This window comes from Hyla sarda, chromosome 2 (assembly GCF_029499605.1).
Source record: "Hyla sarda isolate aHylSar1 chromosome 2, aHylSar1.hap1, whole genome shotgun sequence".
In the NCBI taxonomy this organism is placed as follows: domain Eukaryota; kingdom Metazoa; phylum Chordata; class Amphibia; order Anura; family Hylidae; genus Hyla; species Hyla sarda.
Genome location: NC_079190.1, coordinates 458320250 through 458347921, shown reverse-complemented (window position 1 = coordinate 458347921; position 27672 = coordinate 458320250). Strand labels below are relative to the sequence as shown.

The window sequence follows — 27672 nt, the reverse complement described above, 5'->3', positions numbered from 1 at the left end:
AGTGTTATAGGTCCCTATGGGACCTATAACACTGCAAAAAAAAGTAAAAAAAAAGTGTTAATAAAGGTCATTTAACCCCTTCCCTAATAAAAGTTTGAATCACCCCCCTTTTCCCATAAGAAAAATAAAACAGTGTAAAAAAAAAAAAAAAATAAACATATGTGGTATCGCCGCGTGCGTAAATGTCCGAACTATAAAAATATATCATTAATTAAGCCGTACGGTCATTGGCGTACACGCAAAAAAATTCCAAAGTCCAAAAAAGCGTATTTTGGTAACTTTTTATAACATTAAAAAATGAATAAAAAGTGATCAAAAAGTCAGATCAAAACAAAAATCATACCAATAAAAACTTCAGATCACGGCGCAAAAAATGAGTCCTCATACCGCCCCGTACGTGGAAAAATAAAAAAGTTATAGGGGTCAGAAGATGACATTTTTAAACGTATAAATTTTCCTGCATGTAGTTATGATTTTTTCCAGAAGTGCGACAAAATCAAACCTATATAAGTAGGGTATCATTTTAACCGTATTGACCTACAGAATAATGATAAGGTGTAATTTTTACCGAAATATGCACTGCGTAGAAACGGAAGCCCCCAAAAGTTACAAAATAGCGTTTTTTTTTCGATTTTGTCGCACAATGATTTTTTTTTCCGTTTCGCCGTGCATTTTTGGGTAAAATGACTTATGTCACTGCAAAGTAGAATTGGCGACGCAAAAAATAAGCCATAATATGGATTTTTAAGTGGAAAATTGAAAGGGTTATGATTTTTTAAAGGTAAGGAGGAAAAAACGAAAGTGCAAAAACGGAAAAAACCCTGAGTCCTTAAGGGGTTAAGCAGTACATCAATTGCAATGCGACAAATGTCGTATATGCAATTGAATGTACTGCTTGTAGCCTAAAATATGTGGGATGCACTTCACGTCCATTAAAAATTAGGATCCACCAGCATTTATATGACGCGGTCAAAGTAGAAAGCAATAGAAACAAATCGGGTGCATCCAGACATTTTGCACAGGCTCATAATGGAAACAAAGAATTTTGTAGCATATGGCATTGAGAAAGTTAAGAAGCCCACAAGAGGTGGTTAGAGTAGAGAGAGAGAAAAAAATGGAGAGAGGACAGCGCCTCGTGTGATACCGTAAAAACAACGGACCCCAGTTGGAAACCCTGGCAGGGTAAACTCTCACCTGTTGACCCTCTTGAGGGTTATGCGTATCTCCCCGTTTCCAGGGGTGTTGGAAGTGTCCGTGCTGCAGCCGAGGTGCCTTGACTGGTATCCTAAGCAGGAACCCGTAGGATAATGGATTAAGAAGATAAAAAGGAGGCCCTTAGGTCCGGCGCTGCTTGGTCCAAAAAAATTAATAAATAAAACAATTATCCAAATGCATGCGAGCAATTGCTCGCATGCATTTGGATAATTGTTTTATTTATTAATTTTAAATAAACCATTTTTAACCTCCACCACTATTACGACCGAACCTTTGTGGACCAAGCAGCGCCGGACCTAAGGGCCTCCTTTTTCTCTTCTTAATCCACAAGAGGTGGTGACATACAAAGAAAATTGTTCAACCGTGAAGCCTTCTGGCAGTACACTCTGCGCACCAGAATACCGCACGGTTTGAACATACGGAAGGAACTAATGTTACATTATTGAAAATATTCTCCATTGGACATACTTGAAGTTGCCATTTTATGTTCCAGTAGTTAACATGTCTACAACACTGTCTTGATTATTAATTTCTTTAACATCTAATGTGGAAGTTTCAAGAATGTAATCGCAATGGTTTCTTAGAACCAGTACACATTATGCGTTTATTGCTGATTCCGCTGCAGAATATATGCAACCTAACAGTTTGATTCACAAACAAACCGAGCGGAAACAGGCAATAAAGACTTTTTTTCATGCATTAGTAAGTTTTAAATATAACCTGTTCTTGTAAGAAGTTTTAAGGTACACGAAGGGTGTTTATATAAGTCTTCTTGAAGCAAGTGCTCCTCCCTATTGAACTTAGCATTTAAGAGGTGAGGAACACACAGGTGGTGTGGTGATCAAGAACGTGCATGCGTTCGAAACGCGTCAATAGGAGTAGTTTGCTGACCAGGTGAAGGTGCATGGTGTGTGCTCTGTATTTTTAAAGAACAAGTTCAATAAAGGATCTACATTTTTAAGGGACTGCTGGACTACCTTTCTTCATTTACTCACAAGTATCAAGCCTGGCCGGGCTCGAGTCCTTGCAGACCGTGCAGGAGGTGAGCTGAGAGAACTTTATTTCTTATCCAGTGCCTGTCCCAGCAAAGGATAGGGCATAAGATGTCTGATCACGGGGGGTCCGGCTGCTGGGATCCCTGCAATCTCTGGGCTGGCACCCCAGCCTTCTGTACATGTAAGCTTGGAGCTTCCGTGTTCTTGACGTCATGACGGCTGTGGTTGCCTGTAATCCGGCACAGAGCAGAGTTCGCTCCATGCACTGGATGACTGAGCTGCCACCGGTGTCCCAGTGGCTGGACCCCCATGATCAGTCATCTTATACCCTATCCTTTGTCTATGGGCAGAGCATCCCTTTAAGCCATGTTAGGACAGTGGTTCTCAACCTTTTTCGCGACTGTACCTCCAAAGGGTGAAAGCATGGACAAAATAAGTAATAATAATACTTATTTTGATATAAGCACAAAGTGATTAGAGGGAGGGGGGTATAATGGCACAAGGGGATTAAGATGGAGGGGGAGGGATAATCATTATACCCCCCCCCCCCCCTCCATCTTAATCCCCTGGGCCTTTATTCCCCCCACCCCCCCATCTTAATGCCCATGTGTCATTATTTCTCTAACATACCCTGGGCCAATATATATATATATATATATATATATATATATATATATATATATATTGCTCAAAAAATAAAGGAAACCCTTCATTAACACAATGTAACTCCAAGTCAATCACACTTCTGTGAAATCACACTGTCCACTCAGGAAGAAACACAGATTGACAATAAATTTCACATGCTGTTGTGCAAATGGAACAGACCACTTCTCAGTTCCTATGCTTCCTGGCTGATGTTTTGGTCACTTCTGAATGCTGGCGGTGCTTTCACTCTAGTGGTAGCATGAGACGGAGTCTATAACCCACACAAGTGGCTCAGGTAATGCAGCTCATCCAGGATGGCACATCCATGCGAGCTGTGGCAAGAAGGTTTGCTGTGTCTGTCAGCGTAGTGTCCAGAGCATGGAGGCTCTACCAGGAGACCGGTCAGTACATCAGGAGACGTGGAGGAGGCTGTAGGAGGGCAACAACCCAGCAGTAGGACTGTTACCTCCACCTTTATGCAAGGAGGAGCACTGCCAGAGTCCTGCAAAATGACCTATAGCAGGCCACAAATGTGCATGTATCCACTCAAACGGTCAGAAATAGACTCCATGAGGGTGGTATGAGGGCCTGACGTCCACAGGTGGGGGTTGGGCTTAAAGCCCAACACCATGCAGAACAATTGGCATTTGCCAGAGAGCACCAAGATTGGCAAATTTGCCATTGGCGCCCTGTGCTCTTCACAAATGAAAGCAGGTTCACACTGAGCACATGTGAGTCTGTAGACTCCCTGCAACATCCTCCAGCATGACCGGTTTGGCGGTGGGTCAGTAATGGTGTGGGGTGGCATTTCTTTGGGGGCCGCACAGCCCTCCATGTGCTTGCCAGATGTAGCCTGACTGACATTAGGTACTGAGATGAGATCCTCAGACCCCTTGTGAGACCATATGCTGGTGCGGTTGGCCCAGGGTTCCTCCTAATGCAAGACAATGCTAGACCTCATGTGGCTGGAGTGTGTCAGCAGTTTCTGCAAGAGGAAAGCATTGATGCTATGGACTGCCCCTCCCGTTCCCCTGACCTGAATCCGATTGAGCACATCTGGGACATCATGTCTCGCTCCATCCACCAAAGTCATGTTGCACCACAGACTGTCCAGGAGTTGGCGGATACTTTAGTCCAGGTCTGGGAGGACATCCCTCAGGAGACCATCCGCCACCTCATCAGGAGCATGCCCAGGCATTGTAGGGTGGTCATATGGGCACGTGGAGGCCACACACACTACTGAGCCTCATTTTGACTTGTTTTAAGGACATTACATAAAGTTGGATCAGCCTGTAGTCTGGTTTTTCACTTTGATTTTGAGTGTGACTCCATATCCAGACCTCCATGGGTTGATAAATTTGATTTCCTTTGTTAATTTTTGTGTGATTTTGTTGTCAGCACATTCAACCATATTATGACGAAAGTATTTCATACGATTAGTTCATTCATTCAGATCTAGGATGGGTTATCTTAGGGTTCCCTTTATTTTTTTGACCAGTGTGTGTGTGTGTGTATGTATACACAAGAACATCCCTCCCATACACTTAGTTTTTACACTTGTATCTCTCTGTATATGCCATTTGGCAGGGCTGCACTGACAGGTGACATCCTCCTGCACTGTGCGGCACCTTCGCGCAACGTCAGGGACGTCACACGTCAGGCCCGGCAACCATGCAGCTCACGTAAAGCAGCTGTCATGTACAATACAGTGAACATCTCTCACTTTTTCTCTCGCACAGTTTGATAAATATGGGCCTTTAATATTACATATAACTTCATTTTCCCTTTCGATACGGCTGTAGTACAATAGCTAAAATTAATTAGTGCTATAAAAAGGTTTGGTGTGGTCTGAGGCCTAAGACTGGAGGTACACAGCAACTCTGTTCACAAAACATCAGAAGATCACATTGCAATCGATGATTGTGAATGTGCAGAATTTAGTAAGATGACCATTGCTTCAAAGTTCCACACAGTGACTCGACTGTGCACCTTTAAGGGGCTCTGATGGGGAGTTCAAGCCGGGGGTCCACAGCTCCCTACATGATACTTCCTTAGAGGTTGGAAACTTGGTCCCCCCTTCCCACCCATGCAGACAGGGCCAGCCTTACTTGGCAGCAGGGCCATGATCGTGACCTCCTATTAGTCTTGACCTTCTGCTCGTGGAACTTTCCTGGACTTGGATAAGGTTTCCTCCGTGCTCTGTATTAGTCCAACTAGATTTTTGTTCTGCCACCCAAAATCAGTGATTCACTCTTTCCAACCAAGTGCTTGGAGCTGACCTGGGGCTGCCAGAGACCCCCTCCATGGTGGTCAAATCCACACCAGGCTCTCCTACCAGTCAACCAATTACTAGTGGACATCAACCCCAAATTCTTGTCTGAGATTGCTAGGCAACCATTCTGTGGGGGCCTGGCCCAGACCCTTCACATGAGCCTTATTGCCAGGATTCTTCCTTCCTCCCTATAAAGTGCTGGTGAAGCAGAGAAAATACCTCCTCTACATCGGCCTTTGGGTCAAAGAAGCAGTTGGGGATCCCCTCTCATCCCAGTGCATTCGCGAACCAGTGCTCTGCAGGCTCAGTCGGTGGGTCCTGCCTGGCCTCTGTGCCCGCTGACTGAGAAGAAGTCGATTATTAGGACTGCTGTGGATCCCATTTCCATGTCATCACCTCACTTTGCACTCACTGAGCAGGACTGACCTGGTGTTGCTAGACAAGACCAGGAACTACTTCCATTCTGGACCCTCAGTTTCATTCATTTTCCAAATGCCCTCAGCCTGTCCAGCCAGGAAAACAATGCTGAGGAGATCAAATTAGGGGGTCTATGGTGAACCACTGACCCATCATTGTCCCTGGAGCAACACTTTGCTTTATAGCTGAGGAGATTAGATTAGGGGTGATGGTGAACCATGGACCCATCATCGTCCCTGGAGCAACACTTTGCTTCATAGCGGATTTTAATTCCTGCTTGAGCGACTCTACTGTTCAAGGCTATGAGTGGTTGAGCGGGAGGTTTTGAGTGGTTGAGCCAACCCCTTATTCTTGCTTCCAAAATGAAAATCTCTTACTAAACACCGAATGATCCAATCCTAGGTCAACAGGGTTCATTGGTCACTGTTAAGATATCACAGTACAGATATAGAAATAAAACACCAAGAGGCGCTCCATAGTGAAAAACCACCAGCAGATAACCCCGGTAAGGGGAAATTGTGCTTACCGCAGGTGGTTGTGTAAACACACATAACAATGGATTGAGTGAGGATAAAGGTTCCGTCCGCGGCCCTCCTGCTGAACGATGACAGACAAATGGGAGACTTCTAACGGGAGCTGCAGATTGAAAAGAACTGCGCTGGCTGAAACGACCACAGGTAAAATATACGGTTTAATCTAAAACAATGCAACGCGTTTCACCGCGCATGCGCGGTGAAACGCGTTGCATTGTTTTAGATTAAACCGTATATTTTACCTGTGGTCGTTCCAGCCAACACCGTTATTTTCAACCTGCAGCTCCCGTTAGAAGTCTCCCATTTGTCTGTCACGGTACAGATATGTCACAGCATCATGGCTTCTGCAATTTTAGTAATACATAGGACCTGTAGTCGTGACCACACAGTCTGCATCATACTTAACCCCTTAAAGGACGGACGGACCCATTTTTTACATTAATGACCAGGCTTTTTTTTTTTTCTTACTTGACATGTGTCTCTTTAAATGGTAATTAGAGATGAGCGAATTTACAGTAAATTCAATTCGTAACAAACTTCTCGGCTCGGCAGTTGATGACTTTACCTGCATAAATTAGTTCAGCATTCAGGTGCTCCGGTAGGCTGGAAAAGGTGGATACAGTCCTAGGAGACTCTTTCCTAGGACTGTATCCACCTTTTGCAGCCCACCGGAGCACCTGAAAGCTGAACTAATTTATGCAGGATAAGTCATCAACTGCCGAGCCGAGAAGTTCGTGACGAATCGAATTTACTGTAAATTCGCTCATCTCTAATGGTAATAACTTTAGAACGCTTTTTCTGAGCGGAGCGATTTGGATATAGTCTTTCCGTGACATATTGTACTTTATATCAGTGGTGCATTTTTGTTGACATGCAGCATTTTTTGTGAAAAACTCCAAAATATTGTGAAAAATGTGAAAATTTCTGGCGTTTTTTCAATTTATTTATATTTATGGTGTGCACTGTGCGGTAAAAGTGATGTTATATTTATTCTGTAGGTCAGTACGATTATGGAGATACCCATCTTATATAGCTTTCTATGTTCTTTTTCCTTTTCTGATCAAAATTCATTTTCTGCCATTCCTTTTCCAACAGCCGTAACTTTTTTATTTTTAGTCTGACGCCATTGAGGTTGGGCTTATTTTTAGCAGGATGAGCTTTTCATTGGTATCTTTTGTGCTAGAGATGCGCGAAGTTACAGTGATTCGATTCGTCACGAACTTCTCGGCTTGGTGGTTTCTGACTTTATCCTGCATAAATTAGTTCAGCTTTCAGGTGCTCCGGTGGTCTGGAAAAGGTGGATGCAGTCCTAGAAGACTCTCTAGAATCTCAAATTTTCGCAATACTTGCTACCTTTTGAGCTTTTTTTATTCCGCCATTTGTACGAAAATAGGCAAATTTGGGGTTTTTTTTTACAGCGTTCACCGCCGTACACGTCATTACAGATGTGGCAATATCTATTATGTATATAATTTGTGTTTTTGACCTTTTTTGGTGATAATACAGGGCTTTTATTGGGAAAGGGGCATTTTTTTTTTTTCTTCTTCACACTTCATACTTTTAAGAACTTTTGATTAAAAATGTTTTTACAGGTTATACTATGCTGCAATTCATTTGTACTGCAGCACAGTATGACCCGATCAGCTGCACACTGAACAGCCTGTGGCTGGATCTTACAGGCTTCCGTAGAAGGCAGACAGGAGGTCATGATCTGACCTCCTGCTGCCATAGCAACCAATGACGACCCGCGATTGTATCGCGGTGCCGCCGTTGGTGAACAGGCATCAATACCATAGATGCGTGATCAGGACTGATCACGGCATCTATGGGGTTAAAACTGCTGGGACCTGCACCGACAGCTCCTGCGGGACTCCCTCTGTGATTGACAGCCGGGTCCCGCCGCCGATATCCTGTGCTGCCAGTGCAGGAGATCGCTAGGATGTATGCATATGTCCCAGCGCGCGAACGTGTCAGGTGCTGGGACGTATGCATACGTTCTATAGTGGGAAGGGGTTAAAGGGGTACTCCGGTGGAAAACTTTTTTTTTTTTTTAAATGAACTGGTGCCAGAAAGTTAAACAGAATAGTAAATTACTTATTTAAAAATCTTAATCCTTCCAGTACTTATCAGCTGCTGTATAATACAGAGAAAGTTCTTTTCTTTTTGAATTTCCTTTCTGTCTGACCACAGTGCTCTCTGCTGACACCTCTGTCCATTTTACAAACTGTCCGGAGCAGGAGAGGTTTGCTATGGGGATTTGCTCCTACTCTGGACAATTCCTAAAATGGACAGAGGTGTCAGCAGAGAGCCCTGTAGTCAGACAGAAAGGAAATTCAAAAATAAAAGAACTTCCTCTAGAACATACAGCAGCTGATAAGTACTGGAAGGGTTAAGATTTTTAAATAGAAGTAATATACAAATCTGCTTAAGTTTCTGGCACCAGTTGATATAAAAAAAATTAAATTATAATGATGCTTTCCATTAGAGTACCCCTTTAAAGAAAGGTTATGTGTCCGCCTATCACACCCACATTGCTATGACCCAAAATATGTCAAGTCTGGAGCTCTAGTGTAAGTTCCGTTGTAGTAATGTCTACATCTGTGGTCTCCTATATTTAAAAGGGGTTCTCCACTGCCCTGCATTCCGGAGCTCCACTCGCAGCGTCCAGAAGTTTATTCCTCCGAACACTGTGTGCGGGCTTCCGTGTTCAAGGCCGCCCCCTCGTGACGTCGGGGCCCCTTCCCATAGACTTTCGTCACGAGGGGGCGGCCTCGAACACGGAAGCCCGCACACAGTGTTCGGAGGAATAAACTTCTGGACGCTGTGAGTGGAGCTCCGGAATGCAGGGCAGTGGAGAACCCCTTTAAAAGTAAGACTCTTTACAAACTATATACAGAAAATGGAGAAAGATTTAATTCCCTTAAGATTCAGACCATGTACATTCTCAGATAAACATTAAATAATGTTACTGCATATATTTATATACACTGTGCAAAACATAAAAAAGGAATACCAAGTCTTCTGTAAACCTTACAGCTAAATTCAAGTAGATAGCCATCAGCTGGACCTTTGTTTGGCCAACATTTATTCCTTCCCAGCCCCCTATACCAGTGTTTGTCAACCAGGGTGCCTCCAGCTGTTGCAAAACTACAACTCCCAGCATGCCCGGACAGCCAACGGCTGTCCGGGCATGCTGGGAGTTGCAATTTTGCAACAGCTGGAGGCACCCTGGTTGACAAACACTGCCCTCTGGCAGCTGCTTCTCTTCCTCATCCCCAGCCATGCTGAAATCCAACATTTCATTGGAAAGTGGATACAAATTGTATCATAGTGACTGAAGTGTAAGTTATATATAATATATAACATAAAAAAATAAATAATCTTTCGAGGGCAGGAAAATAAGATAAAGAGTTGACTTTGACGTTGCCTTTAAATACATACTGGAACCAGTACAAAAAGGTTTTTAGAGAAAGTTAGTTTTTCTTAAATGTCTGTTGGGTATTTCTATTGCACTGACTTGTAGAGGCCAGGATCCCCCCACAATCCCCGCTTGTATCGCCACTCCTGTGACTACAGCCAAATCCGGGTCTACAGACGTATTCGGTTCTTTGCTAAAATATTCCCTGATGACTTGGCGTATGCGGGGTATTCGGGTGGAGCCACCGACCAGGACAATTTCATCCACTTCGTCCTTTTGAAGGTGTCCTTCCTTTAATACCCGTTCAATGGGCACCAAGATCTTCTGGAAAAGGTCCTCATTCAAGTGCTCAAAGAGCTTCCGGGAAATTTCAGCTTCAAAATGGACCAGTTCCATCTTACTGTGGCCAGCCTGCTCAGGTACAGGGGCTTGCTCTTTGGGAGGAGGCTCCTTTGGTTCCTCCTCTTCTGTTTTACTAGGTTGTCGTACGGGTAAGGTCAACGGCATACGGACTAGGGAGGAATTGAACAATGTGAGGTTCAGCTTGACGGCTTCCACAGACTGTCTGAGTCTGTGGATTTCTTCTTTAAGGAGGGGCGGGGACCCGTAGGTAGTATAAATACTGTCATATAAATACTGCATGAGTCTCTGATTGAAGTCCTGTCCACCGAGTTTATTGTTACCTGAAAAGATAGAAATGATGAGAATGAGCCAATGGACATTAAATCCCATTAAAGGGGTACTCCGCCCCTAGACATCTTATCCCCTATCCAAAAGATAGGGGATAAGAGTTCTGATCGCGGTGGTACTGCCGGTGGGGACCCCCACAATCTTTGTGCAGCACCCGAAATTTGTTTAGACCCCGGGCGGCCGGGGTCGTGACATCACTACCACGTCTCCTCAATGCAAGTCTATGGGAGGGGGCGTGGCGGCCGCCACGCCCCCTCCCATAGACTTGCATTGAGGGGCATGACGTGACGTCATGATGGGCTCCGCCGCTCTTCTCCACTGGAGTACCCCTTTAACAAAATTCCATACTTAGGTTAGGTTCACATTTTTGTAGGAACCCTGTTCATGGTCTCAGTCTTAATTTTTTTAAAAACGTTTTTAAAAAGCTTTTTTACATTTATTTTTATTCCCCCTAGGGGACTTGTATGAGCAATCCTTTGACTGCTTATAAAAGATTAATGCAGTACATAAGTACAGCTCTGGTCCATTAGATTGGCACTATTGGCACATCCTGCCATAGGCAGCCTGTACAAGTAGCGTTCTGGCAGCCATGTATCGCCGATCGGGCTGATATCAGGCATTAACCCTTTAGACGCGGTGATCAAACTTTATAGCCGCGTCTAAAACTAAAGTAAACATTGCCGGTTAGCTCAGTGGTGCTATTTGTGACCGCGGCCGAACAGCTTGCAGGACGCAAGAAGGATCCCTACCTGCCTCCTCACTGTCCGATCGCCGAATGACTGCTCCATGTCTAAGATCTGGGCAGGAGCAGTTGATAACACTGATCAATGCCAGGCTATTGCATGGCAGTTATCAGTGTAGGAAATCAATGTGTGCAGTGTTATAGCCCCCTATGGGAGCTATAACATTGCAAATAAAAAGTGAACATAAAGTGTTGATAAATGTGATTTAACCCCTTCCCTAATAAAAGTTTGAATCACCCTTTTCCCATAAAAAAAAAAAAAAAAAACTATAAATAAAAATATGAGTAGTTAAATGTCCTAACTATAAAAATATATAATTGGTTAAACCGCATGGTCAATGGCGTACGTGCAAAAAATTCCAAAGTCCAAAATAGCGTATTTTTTGGTCACTTTTTATACCATAAAAAAAAATGAATAAAAAGTGATCAAAAAGACCGATCAAAACAAAAATGGTACCGATAAAAACTTCAGATCACGGCGCAAAAAATGAGCCCTCATACTGACCCATACGCGGTAAAATAAAAAAAGTTATAGGAGTCAGAAGATGACAATTTTAAACGTATACATTTTCCTGCATGTAGTTATGATTTTTTTCAGAAGTACGACCAAATCAAACCTATACAAGTAGGGTATCATTTTAACCATATGGACCTACAGAATAAAGATAAGGTGTCATTTTTACCGAAAAATTTACTGCGTAGAAACAGAAGCCCCCAGAAGTTACAAAATGGCGGGTTTTTTTTCAATTTTGTCTCACAATGATTTTTTTTTCTGTTTCGCCGTAGATTTTTGGGTAAAATGACTGATGTCACTGCAAAGTAGAATTGGTGGCGCAAAAAATAAGCCGTCATATGGAATTTTAGGTGCAAAATTGAAAGGGTTATGATTTTTTAAAGGTAAGGAGGAAAAAAACGAAAGCGCAAAAATGGAAAACCCCCTGGTCCTTAAGGGGTTAAACCCTCTAGTATACTGCTCAAAAAGCATCACTTCTCACCTGCCATGGCTCTTGTAAGAAACATTCCACCTTGCTTATTCAGCAGAGAAACATCCAACGTTCCTCCTCCTAAATCCACCACCAGGACATTGAACACTTCAGCCTTATGTAACCCATAGGCCATGGCTGCTGCGGTGGGCTCATTAATGATCCTCAAAATATCTAGACCTATATTAGGAAGAGGAAGAGATTAGACAACCACTTGCATCCTGTTAAAATACAGAAACGAAAAAGCATAGTAAAGCCAAAACTGTGCAAGAAGTTTGTTTTTACGACAATTTCAGGGGGAAAAAAAATCCATGAATAAGGGGATCAAATAATTCGGCCACAATGTTACAGGGATGACCTGCGGCTGACAGTGACCCTTCCAACAAGATACACCCCCGATGTCATGGGTGTATTTCCCAAAAAAAGAATCATGCTGCTGTGTGTTTACATGCTGGGAGTGATGACATGCTATAATGGCACATGACTATAGCAGCCAATCACTGGCCTTTATTGTTAAAGGGGTATTCCAGGCAAAAACCATTTTATCTCCAAGGATTTATACAAAGGATAGGGGGATAAGATGTCTGATCGCGGGGGGCCTGCCGCTGAGACCCCCCGTGATCACTCTGCAGCACCCGCAGGGGGGTGGTCCCAGCGGCAGGCCCCCCGCGATCAGACATCTTATCCCCTATCCTTTGGATAGGGGATAAAATGTATTTGCCTGGAATACCCCTTTAATATAAAGGTATCCCCTACTCACAGGATAGGGGATAAGTGTCTGATCACAGGATGTCCAACCGCTGGGGGCCCCCCCCACCATCTCCTGAACGGGGTCTGTCTCTTAAAGAGGTACTCCGCCCCTAGACATCTTATCCCCCATCAAAAGGATAAGATGTCTGATCGCGGGGATCCTGTCGCTGGGGAATCTCCCTGCTGCACGCGGTGTTCATTTAGATGTCACGAGCAGGCATGACCGAGACGTCACGAGCCTCCACCCCGCATCGCCAATCAGAGTGAAGTTCGCTCCGTGCACCGGATGTCTGGGGTGCTGTAGGGAGATCAGATGCTTCCATCAGACATCTTATCCCCTATCCTTTGGATAGGGGATAAGATGTCTAGGGGCGGAGTACCCCTTTAATGCCGAGTGCTCCGGCCCCACCTTCCGAGACAAATTGCTCTCAGCAGTAAAGGCCCGCTCAGAAGAACCCCTTCATGGATATCATGTCGGATCAAATACCTGCAAGATTAGCCGCCTTAACAGTGTAGTTTCGTTGTCTTTCATCAAACTCTGCCGGCACTGAAATGACGGCCTTAGAGACAGGAAGGCCAAGATACTCCTCCGCCATCTTCTTCAGCTTTAGAAGTAGCTGAGAGCCGATGTATTCAGAGGTCACTGTAAAGGTCTCATTGGTCTTGATAGAATACAAAGCTTCTCCATCCTTGTAGAGAACCTGGAACAGAAGACATCATAGTCAGCACATCCTAGATAGTTCTGGGCGTTGTATTTAGAGATGAGCGAACTTACAGTAAATTCGATTTGTCACGAACTTCTCGGCTCGGCAGTTGATAACTTTTCCTGCATAAATTAGTTCAGCTTTCAGGTGCTCCGGTGGGCTGGAAAAGGTGGATACATTCCTAGGAAAGAGACTCCTAGGACTGTATCCACCTTTTCCAGCCCACCGAAGCACCGGAAAGCTGAACTCATTTATGCAGGAAAAGACATCAACTGCCGAGCCGAGAAGTTCGTGACGAATCGAATTTACTGTAAGTTCGCTCATCTCTAGTAGCAATCAATGGAGAAAATAATAACACAATAAAGCATATCAATGTTTCCCAACCAGTGTGCCTCCAGCAGTTGCAAAACTACAACTCCCAGCATGCCCGGACAGCCGTTGGCTGTCCGGGCATGCTGGGAGTTGTAGTTTTGCAATCCCTGGAGGCACACTGGTTGGGAAACACTGATCTAGAGTATACATTTTTAGAATTACCCTTTAAAGAGAACCAATAACAACTTGGTTATAACAGCTGTCACGTCCCCTCCCATAGGCTTGCATTGAGGGGGCGGAGCGTGGCGTCCCACAGGGGCGGAGCCGTGACGTCACAATGCTCCGGCCCCATGATCGCCAGTAATCAGACCCGGAGCGAACGTGCTCCGGGGACTGATTTTAAAGGGGTGCTGCGTGCAAGATCACAGGGGTCCCAAGCGATCAGGCATCTTATCCCTATCCTTTGGATAGGGGATAAGATGTCTAAGCGCCGGAGTACCCCTTTAAAGGGATAGTCTGGGGAAGTTAAAAGGGTTATCCAGGAAAAAACTTTTTGGTCTAAAATATATTGGTTGATTACACAGTTAAAGGGGTACTTCCGTGGAAAAAAAATCAACTGGCTCCAGAAAGTTAAACAGATTTGTAAATTATTTCTATTAAAAAATCCTTAATCCTTTCAGTACTCATGAGCTGCTGAAGTTGAGTTGTTCTTTTCTGTCTAAGTGCTCTCTGATGACACCTGTCTCGGGAACTGTCCAGAGTAGAAGCAAATCCCCATAGCAAACCTCTTCTACTCTGTGCAGTTCCCGAGACAAGCAGAGATGTCAGCAGAGAGCACTGTTACCAGACAGAAAAGAACAACTCAAATTCAGCAGCTGATAATTATTGGAAGGATTAAGATTTTTTTTTTTTAAATAGCAGTCATTTACAAATCTGTTTAACTTTCTGGAGCCAGTTGATATATAAAAAAAGATTTTTTTTCCTGGAATACCCCTTTAACTGTTTAGATACTTATTCCCTACCCACAGGATAGGGGTTGGGTGTCTGATTGCAGGGGGTCTCAGCGATCTCCTGTAAGGAGCCCTGGTTACTTATGCGTCCTCAGCACGCTTCAACCCCCCCTTTCTGAATGGATGCAAGTGACGGCCCACATAGTTGCAGCTGGTGATTGGCTGAGTGGGCCGACACCTGCCGATAATGCCTAAGTATCTGGGGCTCTGTACAGGAGATAGTGGGGGTCCCAGTGGTCGGACCCCAATGATCAGACACGTATCCCCTTATCCTTTGAAGAGGTGATAAGTGTTTAAAATGTTCAGTTTCCTGGAGTTACCCTTTAACCCCTTAAGGACTCAGGGTTTTTCCGTTTTTGCACTTTCGTTTTTTCCTCCTTACCTTTAAAAAATCATAACCCTTTCAATTTTCCACCTAAAAATCCATATTATGGCTTATTTTTTGCGTCGCCAATTCTACTTTGCAGTGACATTAGTCATTTTACCCAAAAATGCACGGCGAAACGGAAAAAAAAATCATTGTGCGACAAAATCGAAAAAAAATACGCCATTTTGTAACTTATGGGGGCTTCCGTTTCTACGCAGTGCATATTTCGGTAAAAATGACACCTTATTATTCTGTAGGTCCATACGGTTAAAATGATACCCTATTTATATAGGTTTGATTTTGTCGCACTTCTGGAAAAAATCATAACTACATGCAGGAAAATTTATACGTTTAAAAATTTCATCTTCTGACCCCTATAACTTTTTTATTTTTCCACGTACGGGGTGGTATGAGGACTCATTTTTTGTGCCGTGATCTGAAGTTTTTATTGGTATGATTTTTGTTTTGTTCTGACTTTTTGATCACTTTTTATTCATTTTTTAATGTTATAAAAAGTTACCAAAATACGCTTTTTTGGACTTTGGAATTTTTTTGCGCGTACGCCATTGACCGTACGGCTTAATTAATGATATATTTTTATAGTTCGGACATTTACGTACGCGGCGATACCACATATGTTTATTTTTATTTATTTTTACACTGTTTTATTTTTTTTATGGGAAAAGGGGGGTGATTCAAACTTTTATTAGGGAAGGGGTTAAATGACCTTTATTAACACTTTTTTTTAACTTTTTTTTTGCAGTGTTATAGGTCCCATAGGGACCTATAACACTGCACACACTGATCTCTCATCCTGATCACAGGCGTGTATTAACACGCCTGTGATCAGCATTATCGGCGCTTGACTGCTCCTGCCTGGATCTCAGGCACGGAGCAGTCATTCCCCGATCGGACACCGAGGAGGCAGGTAAGAGCCCTCCCGGTGTCCGATCAGCTGTTCGGGACGCCGCGATTTCACCGCGGCGGTCCCGAACAGCCCGACTGAGCAGCCGGGATACTTTCAGTTTCACTTTAGAAGCGGCGGTCAGCTTTGACCGCCGCTTCTAAAGGGTTAATACCGCACATCGCCGCGATCGGCGATGTGTGGTATTAGCCGCGGGTCCCAGCCGTTGATTAGCGCCGGGACCTACGCGATATGATGCGGGATCGCGGCGCGATCCCGCTTCATATCGCGGGAGCCGGCGCAGGACGTAAATATACGTCCTGCGTCGTTAAGGGGTTAATCACATTTTCTTGTTCCAGCTCTTACCTTAAATGGATACCTATCACTTTCTCTTTCTAACTCCTCGGGGGTAAAGATTTTTCCGATAAATCTCTTGGCGTCATATATGGTGTTCTGTGGATTGGCGTCGGCGAGCTCCAGGGCCTCGTACCCGGCATGTACATCGTCCTCAGTGAAGGACACCATGCTCGGTATACTCTGATGCCCGCTGCTATCTGCAATTACTTTCACTTCTCCTGTGCCAGGATGAAATACTCCAACCGAGCAGTAGGTCGTTCCAAGGTCTATGCCAATCACCTTCGGAGTAGGCAAAGGTAAATACTGCTGTGCCAGGTAACCCGCCAAGAGGAGAGTCAAAATAGCAGAACCTAGTGTGAAATAAAAAGGAAGAAATGTGTTCATGTGCCCAACCAGAAAAGCAGAGTCTTTACTATTCAATATATACAACACTCTAATTACCATGTAGACGAGACTTCGTAATACACACAGTGATGAAGCACATGACCAATTATCCCAACAGTCCCCTAGGTTTCCTAAAGGGGATCTCCGGTGCAAGTCATTCTTCCCTATCAACAAGATCACATAGAGAGGTGTCTGATCGCAGGGGTCTAATTGGGACCCCTCACTCTCCCCATGCACCAAGCGACCTCCACTCAGTGCATGTATTACTGTTGACCACAGTACGGAGCAGCGTCCGACAGGCCCCTCCATGTATCTCTATGGGAGAGCCAGAGATACACGAGGTCGCTCCGTGCATGAGGAGAACCGGGGTCTTGGACAGAAGATCTAAGGGGGTAAAACCCCATGATCAAACACTTAGGCCCAGATTTATCAAACTGTGTGAGAGAAAAAATAGAGAGTGATTTCCCCCAGCAACCAATCACAGCTCAGGTAATGAGCTGAGGTAAAGTGAAAGCTGAGCTGTGATTGGTTCATGTGGGAAAATCTCTCTATTTTTTCTCTCAGTTTGATAAATCTGGGCTTTATTCCCTATCTACAGGATCCTGCCGATAGGGGATGAGTACTTATGTACCCAAGTTTCGCTTTGACAAGAACTTGTCAGCTGTATTTGCTAAGAGCTGCTTCTCAGTCAACCTTCTGTTCTTCAGTCAAGTGTCAAGGAGGTGGAGCCAAGCTGCTTAAGAACCAAGGGTAGGATGCCTCCTCACTCGCCCTTACCTTCCAGCCCATCACTGACTGACGTACCTCCTTGACACTTGTTTGAGCAATAAAAGGCAATTTCATACATGGACAACCACCATCATCTCTAAGTAAGGTGCAGTCTTTTTTTGTACCCTTAAAACTATCCAACGGTGTCTGCAGCTCTTAGTGGCAAATACAGCTTTTGGATTCCCCCTCCATCCAACTTTCACCAAGCTTTTCAATCATCCTGATCAGTAATCTTATAGCAGTGATTCACAAGCAGCACAGCTGTCAAGTTCTCAGAAAGTTGGGCAACAGGCTGTAAGGGAGTATGCCGGCCACAGTGATGTTTACCCATCTGCATAGCCAGCGGTACACCTCCCAGAATACCCAGCTTTCTCATCCATAAGAAATGTGCTGTAGTTAGGCATCTGTACATACAAAAGGGATGTCTCACAGCAGAACACCAACTTTCCCAGGAACAGACAGGTCAACGTGCCGAGGAATAGTCGTTGTAAACGTCTGCCATGAGAAATCATCAGTCATTGCACAATGTCTGCTTTGTGTGAACTCACTGGACAGGTTGGGTGGCCGGTCCTCGCCTCGTCACTTGTGACACAGCCACCTAGTAATACACATCAGTCTAAGTACAGCAGTAACAGGTAGTGCTGGTATTCGGTATACCGGTTCATACCGAATAAAAAATTTTTTTTCCTGCACGATATCAATTTTTCCCATACCGCAATATCGGTTGGGCCCCTCCCTCCTTCGAATGAATTATCAGCCGCAGCGCGCTGTCCCCACATCGGGGAACTAATCATATGTGACACGCTTCTCTAACTGCCCCCCCCAGGGTTTATCAGCCCAGCGCTGCGCTGTCCCCCACATCGGGGAACCAATCATGTCACCTCGTCCTCCTGTGAGTTGCGGGCCGCCGGCACTGGAAATCTGTACTGTACTACATATTCCTTGTGCCCGGGCTGCAAAAATAAACAAAATAAACTTTAACTCACCTTCCCCCGTTGACATATATAGCGAATCGTTTCCCCCCCCCCAAAAAAAACAATTTACTTTTATTCAATAAGCAAAAGATACAGAAAAAAGTACATCCATTGTTTACAAGTTCTGTAGCAACTGAATTATGCAAGTGGGAGGAGTTATCCGATGGTCATGTGGTAAAGAACACGTCAATAAGCTGTTCTCTGAGCGGTGCACTTGGAGGTATACCAAACTGGGAATTACACCTCAGTAGAATGTGCTGAGAACAATAGGAACCAGGTCAACGTAACCGTTCAATGACAAAACTCACAAACATTAAGGGTGGACATCACCTGACTGACAAAGGGAGACCAACTGGACAAAACAGTACGAAATAGATAAAAGAAAAAAACAACAACATCGGACCACTTCCAGAGCCTCGATCATATGAGTGAATACATAAAGTCAATAGTTGTGAAATAATGACTTATCTATCGTTTCCTTATCTCGTCTATCGGGGGAACCATTAGGGCTCCCAGCGATCCGTTCAGCGCCTCCATGATATACCATTGTGAGGATGTAAAGGGGCGCACTACAGATAATAGTTCAGGGGCACTGAAATGCATCGTCAGGAATACTTCCCATTTAATGAAGAGCCTCTTTGCCATCTGTTCCTCATGGTGTAGCGCTTCTCTCCATTCTAGAGTAAATAGGAGTTTTAGAGCTTCTATCAAGTGGGTTATAGTGGGAGGTGGGGATCGACCGATATTGATTTTTTAGGGCCTATACGATAATCTGTGGAGATTAGGGCCGATAGCTGATAACTTATACCCATATTCCGGTATAAATTATCGGCTATTTATCTCCCCCCGACACCGCTGCAGATCATTGATTTAAAGCGGGCGCTTTAAATCAATGAACTGCAGCAGCTTTTGCAGTGCCAGAGACCGCCGCCTGCTTCTCTCGGACCCCGGGAACAGGTAATTATAAAACCGGGGATGGGGGAGGCAATGGGGTGGGGGGGGGGGGGTGCGTCGCGGTGGGTCGATGGGGGCAGTCGCGGTGCGGTGGATGGTGCAGCGCTGTGGGTTGGTGGGGGGGGTGTCGCGGTGCAGTGGGTGGTGCGGCGCAGTGGGTCGGCACGGTGCGGGGAAGTGCAGGGGGCATTATCGGATTATCGGCAAGGTAACTGCCGATACCGCCAAAAATCGTGAATATCGGCTGATAATATCGGCCAAACCGATAATCGGTCAATGCCTAGTGGGAGGGGAGGTGGAAAGACATTCATGAGGTATGTGTTGTTTAGCTAAAGTGACCGTCAAGTGTGTCAGTGGGTGTAGGTGCTCATAAGAATAGGAGTCATTACTCCCCTTAACTCTTATGTGGAACAGTGCCTCATGTACACTGAGGTCAGTTGTATATAAGCCCATTGGTATGAGAAATTGTGAAATTCGGGCCCAGTAGGCGCTGATGTGTGAACATGATCATAAACAATGGTGTAAGTCACGTTTAGGTGCGGCACATTTTGGACAATAGTCCATTCTTGATGAATTGCTTACAGTGGGGGGGGGGGGGGGGGGGATAGGAAATGCATATATGGCCCCGTGAATTAGTTTCAGTTGAGTCTCTCTACATTTTTCATTAGGGATATGTCTCCGGAAGTCTACCCAGCCCGCTAATATATGGTCGGGAATATTGGGGTCCTGTGGTGCTTTCATCCAAGTGTTCCCATTTTTTTTGGAAGGCGGTGGTATGTACCATTTACAAAGTTTAGTGTATGAATCAAAATAGATCTGTCAGACGTTGAGGTAAGTATGGAGTCAAAGGTTGTGTGTCCGACCTCCTTGCTGATGTCTCGTAGCCGAGATCTGCAGAAGGAGCGGAGTTGACCATACTGAAGGAAATGTGTAGAGGGGATGTTATGTGATCAGTTCTCTCAGCGTGGACCAGCGTTTTCGTGTTGTATTAAATAGATCTCCTTCAGTGTGCACTCGATTTTTGCGCCATAGATTAAAGAGAGTGGATTATCTCTTCCAGCAGTAAAATCAGGTGAGGACCAGGGAGACCGATGTTTAGAGCAAGTGTACGACAACCCCATACGTTTTCTTAGTTCTCTCCATGTGGCCAGAGTACCGCATTTTTCACAATATAAGACGCACTTTTTCTTCCTCAAAACTGGGGGGGAAAAGTTGCGTATTATACGGCAAATACCTGTCCTATCGCGGCAGTCCCTGCGGCCATCAACGGCTGGGACCCGCGGCTAATACAGGACATCACTGATTGCGGTGATGCCTTGTATTAACCCTTCATATGCGGCGATCAAAGCTGACCGCCGCGTCTGAAGCGAGAATAACACTAACCCGGCTGTTCAGTCGGGCTATTCGGGACCGCCGCGGTGAAATCGCGGCATCCCGAACAGCTTACAGGACACCGGGAGTGACCTTACCTGCCTCCTCGGTGTCTGCTACGTGCCGGGATCCCCTGCATGGCCGGCGCTCTCCTTCCACGTCATCGCGCACGCCGTCCTGTCATCCAATAGGAGCGGCGTGCGTAGCGATGTCATGGCGACGACGGAGAGCGAGGATACCGGCAGCAGTGACGTTCCGGAGCGATGGGACACCCTGGGGATGCGGCGACAGCGATGGAGGACAACATCCAGGGCAGCTGTGATGGGTCTGGAGTGGCGGGGACACGCAAGTATTACCTCCTATACCAGTGGTCTTCAACCTGCGGACCTCCAGATGTTGCAAAACTACAAGTCCCAGCATGCCCGGACAGCCAACGGCTGTCCGGGCATGCTGGGAGTTGTAGTTTTGCAACATCTTAAGGTCCGCAGGTTGAAGATCACTGTCCTATACTTTACATTGTATTTGGTTCAGAATCTTTATTTTCTAGATTTTTATCCTATAAAATTAGGTGCGCCTTATATGCCGGAGCGTCTTATATGACGAAAAATATGGTATCTCTAAAGAGTAGTGAGCGTTTGATGACTGGAGGCAAAGAGGGGATCGGGCAGTGAAGCAACGTGAACAGGTGCCACGGGGCAGCATAAGCCGATTCTAAAGGTGTGTTAGAATAAAGAGAGGAACCATGATACCAGTCCATTATATGTCGCAGAATACTGGCTAGATTATAACTTCTTATATCCGGGAAGTTGACCCCCCCCCACCTTCCCCAACTGGAAGCATCAATGTTCTTAAAGCAATTCTGTTTTTTTTTTCCCGCCCAAATGAACTTTGTAAACATAGAAGTTAATGTCATGATATCGGTGTGCTTCAATAGTAAAGCTATGGTTTGAAGAGGGTACAAGCAAAGCTGCACATTTTTATCAGGTGACATCTTCCCAGTAAAGATAAAAGGTAAGTTATGCCATTTAAGTAGTTGGGACTGTATTTTGTCGATCAATGGAGGATAGTTTAGAGTATATATATATATATTATATATACCTGGGAAGTTTCCCTATCTTGATGCCTAAATAAGTGACATATTGCGATGCAAGTAAAGAGTATATTGGAGAGGGCCGTAAGAGGGAAGATTTGTGAGCGTTAACTAGGGATCGACCGATTATCGGTTTGGCCGATATTATAGGCCGATATTCACGATTTTTGACGTTATCGGTATCGGCAATTACCTTGCCAATAATCCGATAATGTCCCGCCCCGCCCACCGCCAAACCGCACGCCGCCCCCGGTTTTATAATTACCTGTTCCCAGGGTCTGGGGCCTGCGCTACTTCTGGCTCCTGCTGCGTCCTGCGTCACGCTGTGTGTTAGCGCAGTGACATCCTCAACGTGACGTCACCGTCAGTGCGCACAGTGACAGCTCAGGACGGGAGCCAGAAGTAACGCGGACCCCGGGAACAGGTAATTATAAAGCCGGGGATGGGGGAGGCAATGGGGTAGCGGCGGTGGGGGCAGTGCGGTGAAGGGGTAGGGGGGGATGGCTGGGGGCAGTGGCGGTGATTGGGAGGACCCCCGGACAGACAGGGGGAGAGAAGCGGGTGGCGGCGGTGGTCTCTGATTCAGCCAAAGCCGCTGCAGTTCATTGATTTTAAGCGCCCGCTTTAAATCAATGATCTGCAGCGGCTTCTTGGGGGGTGGAGAAATAGCCGTTAACTTATTCCAGAATATCGGTATAAGTTATCGGCTATCGGCCTGAAAGGCCACAGATTATCGGTATCGGCCCTAAAAAACAGATATCTGTCGATCCCTAGCGTTAACCCTATACCCTGGGTAATCACCAAACTGTGAGAGGGCATCCAGTATTTTAGGAATATCTTCCACCGGGTCCCTTAAATAAAGGACAATATCGTCAGCGTAAAGCGAGGCTTTGACCTCTGTATCTCCCACCGCGATGCCCTGGAATAGTGTGGATGTGGTCAGGTATCTCGTCGACGGTTCCAATGCGATGTTGAATAAAAGAGGGGATAAAGGACAACCTTGACGAGTACCTTTGCTAATAGAGAAGATAGGGGACAGAAATCCCGGGAGGTGAATTCTGGATTTCGACGAGGTGTATAAAGAAGTTAGAGTGCGAAAAGCCCCCCTAAAATTCATGGCGTCTAGTAAGGCTTCCAACCATTCTCAGTTGGCGTTATCGAAAGCCTTTTCAGCGTCTAGAGTTAATAAGGCTGGGTATCTTAGGGGATCCGTATTCTGCTGCACAGTGTCGAGAACTGTGAGGACTGTTCTCAGGTTCATGACAGCAGACCTATGTTTAACCTGTTAAGGACCAAGGGCGTACCTGTACATCCTGAGTCTGCTCCCGTTCTATAACGCAGGGCCACGGTTGGGACCCGTGGCTAATAGCGCGTGGCATTGATCGCGGTGCCGCGCACTATTAACCCTTTAGAACGTTGAACGCCGCGTCTAAAGTGAAACTAAATCACTGCTGGCTAGCTCAGGGGGCTGTTCGGGATCGCCGCGGCGAAATCGCGGTGTCCGGAACAGCTGTAGGACACGAGGAGGGTCCCTACCTGCCTCCTCGCTGTGCGATCACCGAATGACTGCTCAGTGCCTGAGATCCAGGCATGAGCAGTCAAGCGGCAGAATCATCGATCAGTGGTTTCTTATGGGAAACCAGTGATCAATGTGAAAGATCAGTGTGTGCAGTGTTATAGGTCCCTATAGGAGCTATAACACTGCAAAAAAAAAAGTTTAAAAAAAAAAGTGAATAAAGATCATTTAACCCCTAATCCCTAATAAAAGTTTGAATCACTCCCCTTTTCCCATAAAAAAAAAAAAAAAAACTGTGTAAATAAAAATAAACATATGGGGTATTGCCGCGTGCGGAAATGTCCGATTTATAAAAATATATTGTTAATTAAACCGCTCAGTCAATGGCGTACGCGCAAAAAAATTCAAAATTCCAAAATAGTGAATTTATGGTCACTTTTATATCATGAAGAAATTAATACAAAGCCCTCAATAAGTCCTATCAATGCAACCGTATAATGTACCGTTATAAAATTCAGATGACGGCGCAAAAAATGAGCCCTCATACCGCCCCATACGCGTAAAAATAAAAAGTTATAGGGGTCAGAAGATGACAATTTTAAACGTATAAATTTTCCTGCATGTAGTTATGATTTTTTCCAGAAGTCCGACAAAATCAAACCTAAATAAGTAGGGTATCATTTTAATCGTATGGACCTACAGAATAAAGAGAATGTGTAATTTTTTTTGAAAAATGTACTGTGTAGAAACGGAAGCCCCCAAAATTTACAAAATGGTGTTTTTTTTCCCAATTTTGTCTCGCAATGATTTTTTTCCTGCTTCGCTGTAGATTTTTGGGTAAAATGACTGATGTAATTACAAAGTAGAATTGGTGGCGCAAAAAATTAAGCCATAATATGGACTTTTAGGTGCAACATTGAAAGATTAATGATTTTTTAAAGGTAAGGAGCAAAAAACGAAAATACAAAAACGGAAAAACCCAGGTCCTTAAGGGGTTAATAAATCACGCCTGCGCAGGAGAGATTAGGTGGGGCAAGATCTGTGCTAATCTATTCGCCATAATGGAAGACAGGATTTTGGAGTCCACATTAATAAGTGAAATGGGTCTGTAGGAACCCGGGTCTAAAAGGATCTTTATTGGGTTTTAAGATAAGTTTTACATAAGACATGGAGGCAGAGTTTAGAGTCGTTTGGTCAGCAAGTGTGTTGGAGACCTGATCTTGTAATATTTTATAAAATTCTCCAGTGAGACCGTCTGGTCCGGGAGCCTTTAAAGGGGTATTCCAGGCAAAAACGTTTTTTTTATATATCAACTGGCTCCGGAAAGTTAAACAGATTTGTAAATTACTTCTATTAAAAAATCTTAATCCTTCCAATAGTTATTAGCTTCTAAAGTTGAGTTGCTGTTTTCTGTCTAACTGCTTTCTGATGACTCACGTCCCGGGAGCTGTCCAGCTCCTATGGGGATATTCTCCCATCATGCACAGCTCCCGGGACGTGACATCATCATTGAGCAGTTAGACAGAAAACTCCAGAAGCTAATAACTATTGGAAGGATTAAGATTTTTTAATAGAAGTAATTTACAAATCTGTTTAACTTTCCGGAGCCAGTTGATATATATAAAAAAAAGTTTTTTCCTGGATAACCCCTTTAAATTCCTCAGGCGCCTGAGTCTGCACAACCAAATCCGGGGAGATGGGTGAATTTAGAAGTTCTAACTGTGTCGCAGTGACTTTTGGGAGGTCTATTTTGCCCATATACCGTATTTTTCGCCCTATAGGACGCACCGGTATATAAGACGCACCCAATTGTAAAGGTGCAAATTCTAGAAGAAAAAAAAAGATTCTGCACCCAACAGTGATCTTCAACTTGCGGACATCCAGATGTTGCAAAACTACAACTCCCAGCAAGCCCGGACAGCCGTTGGCTTGGAGTTGTAGTTTTGCAACATCTGGAGGTCCGCAGGTTGAAGACCACTGGATAGGAGGTAGTACTCACGTGTCCCTGCTCCCTGCCACTCCGGACCCGTCACCGCTGCCCTGGAAGTCGCTCCATCGCTGTCACCGCGTCCGACGCTCCGGACGTCTTCTTCCCCGGGATCCACGCTCTCCGTCGCCGTCATCACGTCGCTACACACGCCGCTCCTATTGGATGACGGGACGGCGTGTGCAACGACGTGATGACGTCAAAGGAGAGCTCCGCCATGCAGGGGATCCCGGCACGGAGCAGACACCGAGGAGGCTGGTAAGGTCTCTCCCGGTGTCCAGTAAGCTGTTCGGGACACCACGATTTCACCGCAGCTGTCCTGAACAGCCCGACTTTTGCTTCAGACGCAGCGGTCAGCTTTGATCGCCGCGTCTGAAGGGTTAATACAGGGCATCACTGCGATCGGTGATGTCCTGTATTAGCCGCGGGTCCCGCCCGTTGATGGCCGCAGGGACCGAGCCGATAGGTGTGTATTCGCCGTATAAAACGAACCAACTCCCCCCCCCCCCAGTTTTGGGGAAGAAAAAGTGCGTCTTATACTGTGAAAAATATGGTAATTTGCAATGGGTTTGGGGTTAGTCAGGAGGGTTCTGTCTGTAGATCCAAGGGACATTATGGAAGCTGGGGGGTGGTGACCCTTGACTAATGAGGTCAGCAGTCGTCCTGCTTTATTCCCAAATTTATGTTGAAGTGCTTGGAATTCTGTGCGATAGTAATGTTCCCTCTTTGCCAGCCAATCATCAAACTCTTCTTTAGCCGAAATCCATGCCTGTATTAGCGTTGGGGAAGGATTAGATATAAAGGCCATGTAAGCTTTTTGTAGGGAGTCACTGGCCGCTGAGTATTTGGCTCGTTTTGTTTTTTATAGGAAGTCCCAGATATTTTCTGGTAAGTTTCCACTATTGAGAAATAAAAATGGCTGCCGTCAGTCACAGCTGTCTACCATATGGCTCCGTGCTGGTTTGTCTTTACTAATAAATGAATGTAAATGTCCCCTAGAGCTGCACCACTTAGTACAGTGTTTCCCAACCAGGGTGCCTCCAGATGTTGCAAAACTACAACTCCCAGCATGCCCAGCTTATACTATTAGCACAGGAGCCCATAGACACGGTCATATTAAGGCTTAGCATCAGTGTGTGTGGGCTCCTGTGCTAATATAACAAGCAGGACATGCTGGGAGTTTTAGTTCTATAACATATGGGAAGCCCATTGCCCTCATATCTGGCATAATCCATCATGTGACTATAGCCATGTGACCAAAATCCAAGGTGAAGGAATTGCTCATAGCAACCAATCACATTCCAGCTCTCAGCGCCTACACATTAGGAAAGTTAAAGCAGCTCTCTGATTGGATACTAAGGACACAGCGCCCCCCCCCAGTCAGCTTGTGGAACGTTCCTCCGCACTGTATCACCAGAGGTACAGCTGGGACTTGTAGTTCTCAGCATCATCACTCACCCAGTATAGTCATCTCCCCGGACATGGTGGCGGTGAGCGCAGGTACGATCTAGAAGAGCCGCCGCTTCCTGTGATACCGCTCAGTGATGACTCTACCTAACCGGCTGCCTACAGAGCGCATCCTGGGGACGTGACGTCACCGCGAGGGGCGGGGCCTCATCAGGAAGAGGCGGGGCTGGATAGTACTGTACGATATAGGACGTAAAAAAGGGAGATTGTATGGGAGGAATGTTATTTACATGGGACTGTATACTAGAGGGGAGTGATGTTATTTACATGGGACTTCATACTGGAGGGGAGTGATGTTATTTACATGGGACTTCATACTGGAGGGGAGTGATGTTATTTACATGGGACTTCATACTGGAGGGGAGTGATGTTATTTACATGGGACTGTATACCTAGAGGGGAGTGATGTTATTTACATGGGACTGTATAATATAGGGGAGTGATGTTATTTACATGGGACTTCATACTGAAGGGGAGGAATGTTATTTACATGGGACTTCATACTGGAGGGGAGTGATGTTATTTACATGGGACTTCATACTGGAGGGGAGTGATGTTATTTACATGGGACTTCATACTGGAGGGGAGTGATGTTATTTACATGGGACTTCATACTGGAGGGGAGTGATGTTATTTACATGGGACTGTATACTGGAGGGGAGTGATGTTATTTACATGGGACTTCATACTGGAGGGGAGTGATGTTATTTACATGGGACTTCATACTGGAGGGGAGTGATGTTATTTACATGGGACTGTATACTGGAGGGGAGTGATGTTATTTACATGGGACTGTATACTAGAGGGGAGTGATGTTATTTACATGGGACTGTATACTAGAGGGGAG

General features: G+C 45.2%; 1 protein-coding gene across 1 annotated transcript; it reads right to left on the bottom strand.

The window, feature by feature from the left end:
* Positions 1 to 9098: 9098 nt before the first annotated feature.
* HSPA13 (heat shock protein family A (Hsp70) member 13) lies at positions 9099 to 26968 on the bottom strand. Its single transcript, XM_056559382.1, has 5 exons — positions 26817 to 26968; positions 16324 to 16664; positions 13148 to 13361; positions 11923 to 12090; positions 9099 to 10178 (listed from the first exon to the last, which is right to left on the bottom strand). The coding sequence occupies exons 1-5, from the start codon at positions 26839 to 26841 to the stop codon at positions 9541 to 9543; spliced, it is 1386 nt and encodes a 461-aa protein (XP_056415357.1). The 5' UTR covers positions 26842 to 26968; the 3' UTR covers positions 9099 to 9540.
* Between the last annotated feature and the right edge of the window lie 704 nt (positions 26969 to 27672).

What these genes read in the sequence shown, in the direction of transcription:
- HSPA13 (XM_056559382.1), bottom strand. Translation starts at nt 26,841, where the DNA reads ATGTCCGGGGAGATGACTATACTGG. An exon ending in GTGATAGGTATCCATTTAAG is followed by an intron (nt 13,362 to 16,323) that starts GTAAGAGCTGGA and finishes CTTCTGTTCCAG; the next exon opens with GTTCTCTACAAGGATGGAGA. An exon ending in TAAGGCGGCTAATCTTGCAG is followed by an intron (nt 12,091 to 13,147) that starts GTATTTGATCCG and finishes TTCCTAATATAG; the next exon opens with GTCTAGATATTTTGAGGATC.